Raw genomic sequence first — 14,110 nt, 5'->3', positions numbered from 1 at the left:
CTAGTTTCCTACTCAGGTAGACAACTACTAGGCTGTTAAATGACACCACTGACATATTAAAGTCACCATAAATCCAACCTACTTATAGGCTTAGTATATTAATTTCTAATTTTCAATTGTGTTTCTTAACAGAATTGAAAAATTTTATACTTTCAATTTAGCACTTTCTCAAATGATGAATATCTTTTATTGAGCACTTACTATGTGCTGGGCGCTTGATAACCTCATGATAACTCTACAGTAATAGATCCTGTTCTTGTCAACCCAGGTGCACAGAGCAGTGAAACACGGGCCCAGAGTACCACCTAGTAGAGGGCAGAGCCAGCCCCCAAATGCAGTGCTGTTCACCACTAGGCTTTATGGCCTCAAAGTTTTGTCTGTAGCTGCTTCTTAGCTTTTCTGCCCAGCCATGCCAACACTGACATTTAGATCAAAACCAGGCAATAACCTGCTAAGAAAGCATACAAACCTTTACTGTTACCTTTTTCCTTTCACATTGTAGAATTCAAAAATAATGGAATTGCTTCAGGTAGTACCAAGCTGTGTGGCCACGTTAGATGATGTTGGAGAAACAGACCACAACGAGTACGTTACTGTCAAGATCAGGAAAAAATGTAAGAACTCACATCCTTTCTGTAATTCTCAACTTGGGTTTATTTGGAAGTTCATGAGTCGTTGGTTGCTGGTTTTCACTTAATTGTAAATGTAAAACAATTATAATCATGACTGGGGGTGGGATATAGGCACCAAAGAAATGCACGTTATATCCTGTTTCATCCATCCTGTAACATACATTTCATCCAGAAATGTACGTAATATCCTTTTCCATCCATTGTTTGGATACTGGTTTTCTGCTTGATTGTGATGCTCCCTAAAGAGGTAAGATGGACACTCTGGGCATTACCCTGAAGGTCAGGCCTCCACTCGCCAACCAGGGAGGAGGAACCACCTCTGGTAGTTTCTTTCATGTCTCATGTTCTGAATCCAGGCCTTTTTCTCAGCACTTCCTGGACACCTGGGGTAAATGCTACCTTTGAAGAATTCTTTGTTAATCTGCAGGTATACAGAGGTAGATGGTCATTAGAACAGCAGCTGCTAAACGGGTGGGGCTGAAGTATTTTCCTCTTTTTAAAAAGTTGTTATAGTTTAGATGGGGCCCTTGTTCAACTTTTTAAAAAACTGCAATTGTAGTTTGCAATGCAGTAATGTGAATAAGCCCATTCACACATCTGGATAATCCTGAGGCTGTCTCACCCTAGTTGGCTGTGCCTGGGGAATATCAGTGTATTAAGGATTTGTCTTTGTTTCATGGGGGTTCACACAGTAATAAATAGGTATCTACTAATACGTTTCTGTAATCAAATGCAGTGCTTAATTTCCTAAATTTTGTTAGACTTTAACAAAAAGAAGGTTGAAAGTTTGCATCTGTGCTATAATTTTTAAACAATTCTGAAACTAGTTTGGAAGTTTTCAGATGTTTATCCTTTTATCTACAGGGAACTCCAAAATGTATGATCTACCAGATGAACCTTTTACAAGACAGTTTTACTTTGTCCACTCAGTTGGTCAGTTTAAGTGAGTATAAGATTCGAGTTGATTTCTATGCTTTTGACCTTAGCTTTACTTACAACTCAAGCAGGTTATATGCAGCTTTAATGGGTTATAAATAAATCTGCACTCATCAAATGCTGCCGCCTCGTGGCCAACCAAGAGTATTTCGCACCACTATCCCTAACGTTTATTTTAGTTTGTTTTCGGTTTCAGGGGAAGGACCTCAAGGGAGATTATGGCAAGAGATAGAAGTGTCCCTAATTTTGCTGAAGATTCTTTGCATGAGGTGAGTTATTAAACACTGGCTTATAATCTTACTTTTTCAAGCCTGAATTTTTCACAACGAATCCATGGTAAACACATTTCTCATTTCATTATTCCCTTCACTGATAAGAGTTACTAACAATTAAAATGAGTTCCTTAGTGGCATGGTCACTTATTGTTATATTTAATAATGCGTTTCTGAGCTGAGAAAGGAAAGTGAAGAAAAAGTGGGGACTAGTTGTATTGCATGGAAAGATGCTGCAGTTTACAGTGTGCATACTAGATGAACTCTCACATTTTCCTGTGGAAGCAAATTCACTAATGTGTTAACCACTAATGTACATTTGTATATGGATGGGTAAAAAACTTCAAGTATGGTGTAAAGTTGCTCGTATAGACAACTCTGTATGTGGCCGTCTTCCTATAGCCCTATTTAATTCTCCTGCTTTACGTTCTGTGGTGTTTTTAGGTGGCTCTTCTCTGAACACATGGCTTGGCTTGGCTTTTTTTTTAATTGAAGTATAGCTGATTTACACTGTTGTGTTAGTTTCTAGGGTACAGCAAAGTGATTCAGTTACGTATTCTTTTTCACGTTTTTTCCACTATAGTTTATTACAAGATATTGAATACAGTTCCCTGTGCTATACAGTAGGACCGTGTTGAAACACGGCTTTTCTTATTGCTGCTTGCCAATATATGCCTTATTTATGAGAAATCGAATTTATAGTAATGTGTGGCATAGGCTTGTTGGAACAAATACACTGAAGTTCTAAATCTTTTAGAGAATTAGTGATTTTTGTTAAGATGACTCATTTTGATTTCATAGTTAGTCTTCCATGGCTTTGCTAATAGACCTGCTGCTGGCTGGGAAACCTGCAAACTTTGAAATCTGCCTGGGTTCAATCAGGTGTTAGCGTTCCCCTTGATAGCTGGGGGACTTAAGGCAGATTGCTTAACTTTTGCTGATCCTGTTTCCTCAGCTGTATGTAAAATGGGGATAACAATAGTACACACTTGTTAGAGTTGTAAAGATTAGACGTGAAAACATGTAAAGCGTTTACATTGTGTCTGATACATGGAGTGTGCAAATGTCATACTTTCACCGCAGGATGTTAAGAGTTGAAATTATGCCTGGAAAGTACTGAGCACATTGAATGGCACATAGAAGCACTCTATGGGAGCTGTTATTGTGTGGGTTGTTTCAAGTACAGCACAAATGTGAACTGTTTGAATCATACCTTTTCTTTAGCCAGGGAGGCAAAGAGTCACTCGGAAGCAGAATAACCTGCCAGACCAGAGCAGCTCTCAGACAGCTGACAAAGGAAACGATGGTCAGCCGGAGAGGCCTGGACCGAGACAAACTGCTCCTGGACAAAGGCGAATGCTCCATAGACACATAGTCAATGATGCGGTTGTACCCAAGGGCCCAGAGACTGCTGGCAACCTGACCACTCCCCAAGAGGCTAGCATTTCCCAATCTTAATGGTAATAAGGAATTATCTACTGCCAAGAAGTGAGTCCTCAACAAGAAGATGCCAAGCCTGAGTACAGCTTAGAACTAAACGAACTTACTGTTTGTCTTGAGAGAAAAGCAGAAAGGTCCTGAAAGCTTTTGTGGCAGATGGAAAGAATGCAACAACAAAAAGCTATCACCATCTCTTTCCTCTTCAAAGTTAATGGATACACTTGAAAAGGAATGGACAAAAGTTCCAGTAGTGTCCAGATCCTTAAGACGCTTCTTCTTATGTATTAGGGTTCCTTGGTTACAGTGAGGTTTCATCACCAGATTCTGACCTCCTTCTACTGAAAGGTGCTAGACCTCTGGGATGTGTATAAACTTGCAAACCACAGCTAAAAGCATTCCTCCCTCTGCGATAAGCTGAAGAAAAGCAATTTAGGTTTCATGGTACCGTGGAGGCCGGGCGGAAATGTTGCATTGGAATGAAGGAAATAGGACCTGAAAAATGTCCCTTTGCAAGCAACACTTGAACCCAAAGATGCCTAAATGCCATTTTGATGCTCATTTTAGTTGAAAGGACACATATGACATGTTCTACACTATGTATGTGGGGAAAGTTGGGTATAATTTTTCTTCTAAAAAATTAAGTACAGATAATTGATCACTGCACTTACACACCTGTAGCAGTGTCTCTGGGAAAATCCCTTTCCGTTAAGAGCCTCCCTTAAATGTCACACCTGATGGATGGTTCCTGAACTAGACAGTAGACTTGGCACACCTTTTCTTAGTCTTTTGATTCAAAAGATTCAAAACTTACAGCACAAACCAGGTCAAAGTTACCTTAAATTAGAATTTATTACCATTTATTCCTTTTTATAAATTTCTATAGCTTATACTCATTTTTTTGTTATCAATTGGTCTAGAGCTGCAAACATGGGTTTGTCCAGAGTACATTTTCAAACAACTTTGTAATAGGAAAATGGTTCTGTGCACGTTCTTGGAAACACTTGCGTATGTACAGAAGGGAGGGGCTGATTATTTTTCTACAAAGTAATTTATGATTTTTAATTTTCTAATGTGCCTTGGACATGTGCCAAATGATGGAAAAGAAACAGTAAACTTTATGATTCTTGAGCGTGTCACGGTGTACTTTTTTGAGTGTTTTGCTAGGGAGATGTGTTTCTCAGCCTTTCTGCTATGAACATGTGCTTTGTATATGGAGAAACCTTCCCCCATTGGATGGAGATATGTTTTATTTTTCAGTTATAGATATAAGTACGACTGAAGCATGTAAACTGGATCACCTGGAGAGCATTACCCATGTACCCTGAGCAGGGCTGACCTAATCCAGTAAGCCCGGTGTCTAGGGCCCCCACAAGGATGTTTGAATTTCCTTTAACATCAGAAGAGCAACACCGAATATAATACAGCTTCTTAGCCCAAACAGGAAACAAGCACTGTTGCTTTGCAAGTTTCTTTGGTCTATTTTTACTCCTTTCCCCCACTTTTAATCAAAACCACCTCATTGACTTAAGTTGCTGTGCTTCTCTACCATCCTAATTAAGAAACCTGACCCTACCTGGCTTATCAGCACCGCCATTTCCAAGATTCAAATACATACATTTGACACCACCGAATTTTGGGGGTGGTGCAATATAATATTGAGAACTTTCACATATACCCCCAATTAATTTCTAACAATTGTCCTGGCTGGTAGAATTGTCAAATGAGGAGCCCGGTTCATGGAAATAATAAGGGGGCTAATTTGTTTGCACCGTCAGAGCTGGGGTCAGGCCCTGGCTGGCAGTGTCACCTGAATTGGCAGATTCCAGCTCAGTGTGCCCTTCATCTGGAGATGTAAATGCCACGAATGGGACTGTCAATCTTAGGGGAGAAGATTCCTCTTGAGCTACTATGGTAATCAGCAGGGTGAGCAATCTGAAGTGATTACCTCAATGATTTTTAAAAACACTTGTGTTTTTCTCCAGTTACTTTCCCACTTAAAAATAAATTTGACAATTCAGACATTGGTAATGCCCAAATTTCTGTTTTGTGTAAGAATGTTCTGAATTCAAAGTTAAATTAGAAAGTTGAGAATAACCACCCCCCCACCCCGTGGACGGAAACGTACTCCACCCCTTGATGCACTCAAGAACCTCTATCCTTGTACAGAGTCATTTTCCATTCTCGCGTACCTCTGAAGGATGGGAGGTTGACAGTCTTTAAACACATTCACATTGGCAGCTCCATCAGGACAGGGGTTATTCTGCAAGAGAAAGTGTGTAGCAAAGTTGCTGGAATTGTCTAGTCTCCCTCCAGCATTTCTATGTAAATGAGACATAAAACAAATGTACCTGTAACTGGGATTTTTTTTCCAAAATCCTTGATCAGATTTTACTTTTGATGATTTACTCTGTTACTCTGAAAAATTTTTGATGTTCTTAATGGTTCTACTCATTCGTTTATTCAGGAATACTAGACACTTTATTCTAACACTGACTTTCTTCAGCATCTATGGTTACAAATTTCAAGTCTCAAACATAGTAAAATCTTAAATACAGTTTCAACATGTATCAGCAGTGTGCTAGCTAAAGCAGAGATTGGGATTGTAAACCACATTTCCCATCACTTTCCTGCTGCTAATCCTATTCATCTCATTAAATGTTATGAACTTCCTCCAGGGCTAGGCCTCCCAGGACTAAGACATCTATCTACAAGGTTACACCAAACAGCTCACTTGAGAGTTCAGTTTATTTATTTTTGGCTGTGCTGTGCGGCTTGCGGGATCTTAGTTCCCTGACCAGGGATTGAACCCGGGCCACCGCAGTGAAAGTGCCGAGTCCTAAGCACTGGACCGCCAGGGAACTTCCTAGAGTTAAGTTTACGATTTAAATTTATGAGCAGTTCTTCATAACCTGGTGGGAGTAAAGCACAATATAAGAGATGACATTTTTAAAAAATATATTTATTTGGTTGCGCTGGGTCTTAGTTGCAGCAGGCGGGCTCCTTAGTTGTGGCAGGCAAACTCTTAGTTGCAGCATGCATGTGGGATCTAGTTTCCTGACCAGGGATTGAACCCGGGCCCCCTGCATTGGGAGCACGGAGTCGTAACCACTGCGCCACCAGGGAAGTCCCAAGGGATGACATTTAAGTTACCGGCAACCTTATCAGTGAAGACCCAGAACATTTCTACCAAAATGTTTAACCACTAAACTGTCTCAACTGGATCTGAATCATTATAAATCATTTCTCTTACAAACATGTTTACTAATGTTGAAGTATGTCACCAGCATGTCTCAGTTATTTTGGTGATTTTTCCCAATGGATGTGTCCTCTAGTTACAGAGGCTGTTTGGATAGGGGTCATATTTGTTAGATAATTTAGTCTCAATGCCTTTGAAAAGCATATTATAAATGAAACCGAAGCTAGGAATTTTCCCACATTAAATGTAAGTACTATCTTCAGGAAGAAAAATAGGTTACCTGCTTTCAGAACCTATGTCTTGGAAATATTAAAGTTGACTCAGCTTAATCCACGAGTCTTAAATCCCATGATGTACTGGACACTGCTATCTTCTTTTTACTGAAGATGATTGAGCAGCTTCTATTTCTGCTAAGGCCACTTTCCCACCTAACACTAATGTCACAATTACAAAGGATATATTCATGCTGCTACACATGTTCAAAAGCTTTTGATAGGAAAGGAAAAAACTGAAAATGCAGGTCTTCTGTTCATTCTGCTATGGTTTTAAAACAAGTCTGTCCAAATTGTTTTATTTTGCATAACAAGTTTATTTTTAAAAGGCATATAGACAGTAAACAAAGTAAACATCCCATCGAGATCTGAACTTCAGCCAAGTGTTTTATCTGTCCTAGAATTGCTCCATTAAGTTCCAGTCTCTAGACGTCTTAAATTCAATAATCGTCATCTTCATCAGAGTCCATTACTTTTCTTCTGCTGAACTGGGGGGAAAATTAAATGAGTATCATAACATGTTTCACAAAGCATAACTCAGATTTTCTGAGAACACAAATTTCTACCTACTACAGGGAGACATTTCTGTCTGTCTTTAAAACAACTTAGTGTTTCAAAACAATAGAAGAGCCTTGAAAATTAGGCCCTCAATATATGCAGCCTTTCTCCCCAAACTGCCCTGTGTTATAAAATGAAAATGTCTATGGGCTGAAACATGTTTGATACAGTACATGCAGATGCAACGCTTATTTAAAATATCAATCTTTCTTTTGCCGTATGCATTTGGGGAAACTTACTTTAACTGTTGTTTTCTTTTCTGTTTGTTGGCTTACTTTTTCGAGGATTTCTATTAAACCTTGTTCTGATACCTAGGATAACCATAGAGAAAAACAGTATTTTTTTAAAACAAAGAATTGACCTCAGCAGACTGCATGGTTTTAGTCCTTCCGGGGTGCGGGGTAGAGGTCAAGAGGCAAGGAGAGTGGGACAGCGGGCTGAAGCCACTGGCTGTAACTCTTGGTTTAAGTTCCACATAAAATCTGCTCTGCTAGTCTTCATTTGAGGGAGGAAAAGTATCCATCAGTTAGCTTCCTCGAAAAATACAAAATTAACAGGTACTTAAGAACACCTTCATCACCACTGGCAGACAATGACAACCACCTACATCACTGTGTTAAGTGTCAGGGACAGAGATACACCATCTCTGCCCCTGAAACCTTGAGAAGCTTAAAAGCAGGAGATGAGTCACTCAAAAAAGGTGAAGCAGTCATTGTCTCTTCCACACACATTCTCAGTGTAAGGGGTTCAGGGCGGGCTGACCCCTGTAGGCTGTGGTGGCGGCAGAGGGCTTCCCAGTGCAGGTGGGGCTCATCTGGGTCTTGAAGCAAGGTCAGGGATGCAGAATATACCCATCATGGCATTACAGCAACACACATAATAACCAGGAATTTTAGCACCTCTTCATTTGCAAAACAAGCGTAACTTTACCTGTTTTAATTAGTATTACTGACAAACCTTGTTTCCAGTGTAGAAGCACTTAGAACTAACTAAACAATGAGTTATCTTTTAGGAAGGATGGTAGATACAACTATTCTCTCCTTTAAAAATTGCTTCAACAAGAATTCTGCAACCAGAAAGAGATAAAACTGACCTTCTGAAAATGTTTTGATAAAGTAGGTAACAACAGTTTAAAACTGCCTCAAGGCAGTCCAAGCTTACCTTCCCACTTAGTTGTCCATACCGTGCCATCTGTATAAGGTAATTCTCTACTGCTTTAGTTTTCTCAGGCTTTACAAGTGCTAAGTTACTTACTAAAAAGGAAAAAAAAAAATCTATATACACACATACACAAAGAAGTCAGAACTAAATGCACTTATATTATACCTTGAAACTAAGCACTGACATTTCCAAAGCCCTTCAGATTTATTCATGTCTTGAGACTAGCAAGGTAGATAAGGCAGATGCTATCGTTACTCCTCTTAAAAACGAGGAAAACTTGAGTTCAGCTGTGTCAATCTCAGTCAAGACCACACGGAGGTCGTGGCAGAGCCAAGATTAAACTTGGGTCCTCAGATTCTAAGCTCCATGCTTAAAAAAGAAAAAGCACTATTGCCCTCTGAAAAGCAATTTATATACTACTACACATATATAATCATAGTGATTCATCTAGGCCTGCCTCTTCTAAGCTGGGCTTCAAGTTACAATACAGAAGATACTGGTTCATTCTGATGGATCATTTAATATGTTTTTCTACATGGTTTTTATGAAAAATTTTATTATGAAAAAACATACACTAAAATGGAGAATACAGGCATATCTCATTTTATTGAGCTTCACAGATACTGTGTTTTTCACAAATGAAAGTTTGTGGCAACCCAGCTTGGAGCAGGTCTATTGGCATCATTTTTCGAATAGCATTTGCTCACTTCATGTCTTTGTGTCACATTTTGGTAATTCTCACAATATTTTTGAACTATTATTATTCTTATATATGTTATGGTGATCTGTGATCAGTGATTTTTGATGTTATTGCAAAAAGATCATGACTTGCTGAAGGCTCAGATGATGATTAACATTTTTTAGCAATAAGGGTTTTTTTTTGCAATAAGGTATTTTTAAATTAAGGTATGTACACTGTTTTTTTTACACATAAGGCTATTGCACACTTAATAGACTACAATATAGTATAAACTTAACTTTTATATGCGTTGGGAAACTAAAAAATTTGTGTGACTCGCTACGCTGTGGTGGTCAGGAACCAAAGCTGCAATACCCCCAAGGTCTGCCTGTACAATAAACCCGAGCCCCCAGTCACCCGTGTCATCTACCAGCAACATTTTGTGACGGACTCGATTTAAGAGTTGTTTCCTATAAATTTTACCTAATACAGTCGTCCCTTTGTACCTGCAAGGACCCCCTGAGGATGCCAAAATCCGAGGATGCTCAAGCCCTTATATGAAATGGTGTAGTACTATCAGCCCTCTGTATCTGTGGATTCTGACTCCACGGACACAGAGGGCCGACTGTATGCACTTGGAGATCATCTCATTGGTAGGAGAGAATGGAGCTGGTACTTCTAATAATGATTTAAGTACATTTCTTTAGGTTTATAAACTTAACATTTCTTACAAATAATCTGTATCTCACGTTTTAAGGTTAAACAAATATTTAATCTAGAGATAGCAACAATTTCATATATATCTCCCCATTCAAATAACTCAAGCCAATTTTATGGAAATAAAGAAAACTGAAGATGCTTACATCGGGCCCGGGCTGACTGATCCAGAACTTGGGCTAAGATACTGTTCCTCATTTCTGCTTCCCTACAACAAAAACAGGTCAAGCAAAATTAGAACTAAGCTGTCAGCATTCCTGTTGAACACAGAAAAATGTAACGAGTCCACTCTTACACTCAAAGGCCAGCATTATATTTTGTGAGTGTATATCTTTATATTTTGTGAGGTTGAAAGGTAAAACTTCACATTTTCCTAATCAGAGTGGAGTTTCAGTTCAACCACGATTATAAACATTTATTAAGTACCTAGTGAGAGGTGCTAGAAATTTATAGTGAGATTTCAGGCAATTACACGGACCAAGTGATTAATCCCTGTAATTTTCTTAGAGATAAAGAAGCTGAGGTCCATGGAGGAAATGTTAAGGAGACACAGGTAACTTGTGGCCAAGGTAGGACAAGATCCCATATTTCCAGACTCTCAGTTCTAGTTTTTGGGTTGGGAGGGGAGTTAAATTATAACTCTGCTTCTACCCTTGCATCTTCCTACCTATCCAAGTAGGAACTATTTCAAGTTCATAGGATAGTGGTTTCAAACTTTTTTTAAGCAGAAATTGTTTTTCAAATGAAGCCCTTCAAGGAACTTAATACGTAACACAGACAAAAGCAGAGATTCTTTGGCCGAATTCGAAGGGGAGCTCGGGCTGGCTGTGCCTACTAACTGCCCCCATCTGAGGAGCTCTGGGGTTCACGGAACACAGACTGAAGCCCACTTCCACAGGCCATTTCCTTATCACTCCTGAGTACTGCAACCCTGCCACGAACTATGACTACATTTCACTAAATCTAAGAGGCCAGAGTAGAAAACACACCATAGTATTCTGTATCTCCAAGAATGAAAAACACCCTAGATGAGGTGTCTAATAGGAGACCCTCACTCATAGCTGGGGTATCATCCCAGAGCAACATCCTCAATACACGGTAAACAAGAAATAAACCCGCTATGCAGAAAGGAACAGCAAGGAAGTGTGCGTGCAATGACCTTGGCCCTGAGTGAAGAAAAAAGTGTCTCTGAGAATTTGAACTTCAAGCTGTAGTCTTGCAGGTTTGCTGTTTGAATTCACAGCACCAGTGTGGAGAAAGGGGGAACCTCAAGCAGTGAATTTTTTTTTTTTTTTTTTTTTTTTTGCTGTACCCAGGCCTCTCACCGTTGCGGCCTCTCCCGTTGCGGAGCACAGGCTTCGGACGCGCAGGCTCAGCGGCCATGGCTCACGGGCCCAGCCGCTCCGCGGCATGTGGGATCCTCCTGGACCGGGGCACGAACCCGTGTGCCCTGCATCGGCAGGCGGACTCTCAACCACTGCGCCATCAGGGAAGCCCTCAAGCAGTGAATTTTAAGAGGTCTCAGGTTAGAAATGATCCACGTGATGGCAGAATAAAAAGTAAATCCTCTTTGGAAGAATCCAGGACAAGAGCAATCAATTATGAGACATTCGAATGTCAGATATGTTAGAATGTGAAAAATGCACTTCTTATAATCAGTGAAATTCACGCAGTAGTTTTATTTTCTTTTTAGCACTATCCCAGGTGCTTACCAGCTGTCTTCTCCCTCTAATGTAAGCTACGCAAGGGCAGGAACCTTCTCCACCTTGCCTATCTCTGTAGACACAACACAGTGCCTGACCGAGAGCAGGTGCTCAGTATTCGCTGGATGAACGAATGAGTTAAAAGGTAGCCCTGGGAGGTATGGGGCGGGGGGCGGGGGGGCATGGGGAGTTTAATAGGCATAGTTTCAGATTTGCAAGATGAAAAAGTTCTAGAGATTTATTGCACAACAATGAGAATATAGTTCATATGACTGAATCATACTCTTAAAAAGAGTTAAGATGGTAAATTTTATCTTATGTGGGTTTTTTTAAATCTGTTATTAAAAAAAGGTAGCGTGATGGGGTAACTAGGCATTCATTCAATAAACCTGCCAAGTGTGAGGTGCTCTGTGATATTCTGGGATAAAATACCATTGAGAATAGAATGACAGTTAATACTATTGAGCACTTACTAAATGTGAAGCACTGTACCCCTGCAATCCTCACCACATAGCTGTGAGGTAGTCTTATGATTATGTTGGTTTTAAGGTAATCACAGTTTAGCAGAGAAACATCTATCAGTAATTGCAATACAAAGTAATAAGTAATGTGGGATTCCATACATGTTTATTTAACAAACATAATAACAGTGATGATGATTTCTGGAAAAACCACTATGCCAGGAAGATCTTTAAGAGTCACGCACCTATTAAGGTGACTAAAATAAAAAAAAATTTGGTGAAACCATCCTTCAGAAAGTTCAGAGTTCCCACAGACACAGAGAACAGACCAAGAGATCGGTGTTGGGAGGTGGGCCAAATGAGTGCAGATTATCAGAAAAGTATAAACTTCCAGTTATACATAAGTCATGGGGATGAATGTCCAGCATGGTGACTACAGTTAATAATACTATACTGCATGTCTGAAAGTTGCCAACAGAGTAGATCTTAAAAGTTCTCATCACGCGAAAAGAAGTTTGCAAGTACGTGTGGTCATGGATGTTAACTAGACCTATTGTAGGGATCATTTCACAATATGTACAAATATGGAATAATTATGCTGTACACCTGAAACTTACGTTGTATGTCAAGTACTCCTTAATTTAAAAAAAAAAGAGCCACTACATTAAAAACAAAAACAGTTCAGAGTTCCAGCCCGTACCTTTGCTTCGCTTCCTGTTGTGCTACATCGCCAGGGTCCTGAAAAAACAATTTTATCTTTTAGTAATTTCACAGAGGAAAAAAACAGGAACTCCTATTTTCTTTCTGCTACCTAACAGGCTCCTGCAGTGGTAGAGACGGCTTACCAAATAATTCAAAGCCGGGCCTCACAAAAGTCAAACTGATAGTTTCCACTTACTACAACGTTTTGATAAGCTGCTAACATCACAATCTAAGAGAATGTTTTAGAATACAAACAACCATTAGAGAGAAGAGTCCTTGCTCTACGAAACCGTGTTTTACGTGGTAAGAATAATTTCTGTAAAAGAAAATGTGCTTCGGTATTGGGGACACTGAAGATTCAAACAGCCCTTCCTTCCAGACCATCCCACTCCACCCCTAACACATTACTCCCTTCCTCTTTGCAGTAGAGCCCTTACTTGGGCGTTTTAGCTACGGGATTAGTTTAGTGCCTGGCCGTCCCCGGGACTGTCAACTCCATCAGGCGATGTTCCCCGCTGTACCCTCAGCACCTGGCACACAGCAGACCCTTACTTAGGTCGGAACAATTAAATTCTAGAAAACATTCAGCAGGAATGCTAGTCGAAGCAGGCTAGATCCACGAGCTAAAGGCACCGAGAGACCCGAGGGGCTGAGAATTCTGTTTGGGACCAATGCCTGCCCGGACGAGAACCAGCCCCTGCCCAGGCGAGGCCCGCGCCCGACCCGCCCAGGGCAGCGCATGGTCCGCTAGCCGCCCGAGACCCCGCGCACTGGGGAGAGGGGCCGAGCCCGCTCAGAAGCGACCAGGAGGCCACCGGCGGCGGAGGCGGGGTCCTCGGCCGCGGGGAGAGCTGGGGCGTCGGCGCCTGGAGCCTCCGCCCGGGGCCGCGCCTTCCACCTCGGGTGAAGGCGGCGCCCCTCAGGGGACGGGCCTGGCGGGGGGGTGGGCGCGCTCACCCCGTGCTTGGCCTGTAGCTCGGCCAACCTGTGCTTCCTCAGCGCCTCGAGCTCCTCCTCCGCCATGGTGCGGCCGTCCGGAGCGAGCAGCCGCGGCCACGCTCTAGCCCACTCGAGAGACCGCTAGCAGCCCCTCAGCGCGCGCGCCACCCTCCCCACTGCGCAGGCGCCCGCAGCTCCCAGGCATCACCAATCCAGCCCGGAGCCGCGCCGCGCGCCCCAGCCAGGGTGCGGGGAGAGGCCCGATTCCGCGATCGCCGGCCGCGGCTTGCGGAGAAGAACCGCCGCGCGGAGCCTTCCGGACTTCGGTTCCACCTCCCCGCTGCAAATCTGTGCTCTGCGCGCGCGGCCGCCAGCCGGGCAAAGATCTGGCTGCGTGTGGGAAAAGATAGTAACCTGGAAACAGGCCATCCTCAACAAGTAT

At 41.6% G+C, this 14,110-nt stretch overlaps 2 protein-coding genes across 8 annotated transcripts in view; one reads left to right on the top strand and one right to left on the bottom strand.

Annotated features, from left to right (window-relative positions):
• The window catches only part of ANKRD27 (ankyrin repeat domain 27), a 52,911-nt gene extending 48,504 nt beyond the window's left edge, over positions 1–4,407 (top strand). For 6 of the 7 annotated variants that reach the window (XM_082862337.1, XM_082862338.1, XM_082862340.1 and 3 more), the window contains 4 exons: positions 503–614; positions 1,497–1,575; positions 1,765–1,837; positions 3,065–4,407. In XM_082862337.1, coding sequence (XP_082718463.1) covers positions 503–614; positions 1,497–1,575; positions 1,765–1,837; positions 3,065–3,298 — 498 coding nt within the window. In that variant the 3' untranslated portion in view covers positions 3,299–4,407. The remainder of the gene's footprint in view (positions 1–502; positions 615–1,496; positions 1,576–1,764; positions 1,838–3,064) is intronic. The other variant, XM_082862339.1, reaches the window with a different exon arrangement.
• A 2,609-nt stretch (positions 4,408–7,016) lies between these two features.
• On the bottom strand, positions 7,017–13,836 carry PDCD5 (programmed cell death 5). Its single transcript, XM_082862517.1, has 6 exons — positions 13,687–13,836; positions 12,728–12,765; positions 10,010–10,071; positions 8,468–8,559; positions 7,546–7,617; positions 7,017–7,236 (listed from the first exon to the last, which is right to left on the bottom strand). The coding sequence occupies exons 1-6, from the start codon at positions 13,750–13,752 to the stop codon at positions 7,189–7,191; spliced, it is 378 nt and encodes a 125-aa protein (XP_082718643.1). The 5' UTR covers positions 13,753–13,836; the 3' UTR covers positions 7,017–7,188.
• Positions 13,837–14,110: the final 274 nt, after the last annotated feature.

This window comes from Leucopleurus acutus (genome assembly GCF_964270905.1).
Source record: "Leucopleurus acutus genome assembly, chromosome: 20".
NCBI lineage: Eukaryota > Metazoa > Chordata > Mammalia > Artiodactyla > Delphinidae > Leucopleurus > Leucopleurus acutus.
The sequence above is the reverse complement of the archived record's forward strand: the minus strand, read 5'-3'. Positions and strand labels throughout refer to the sequence as shown.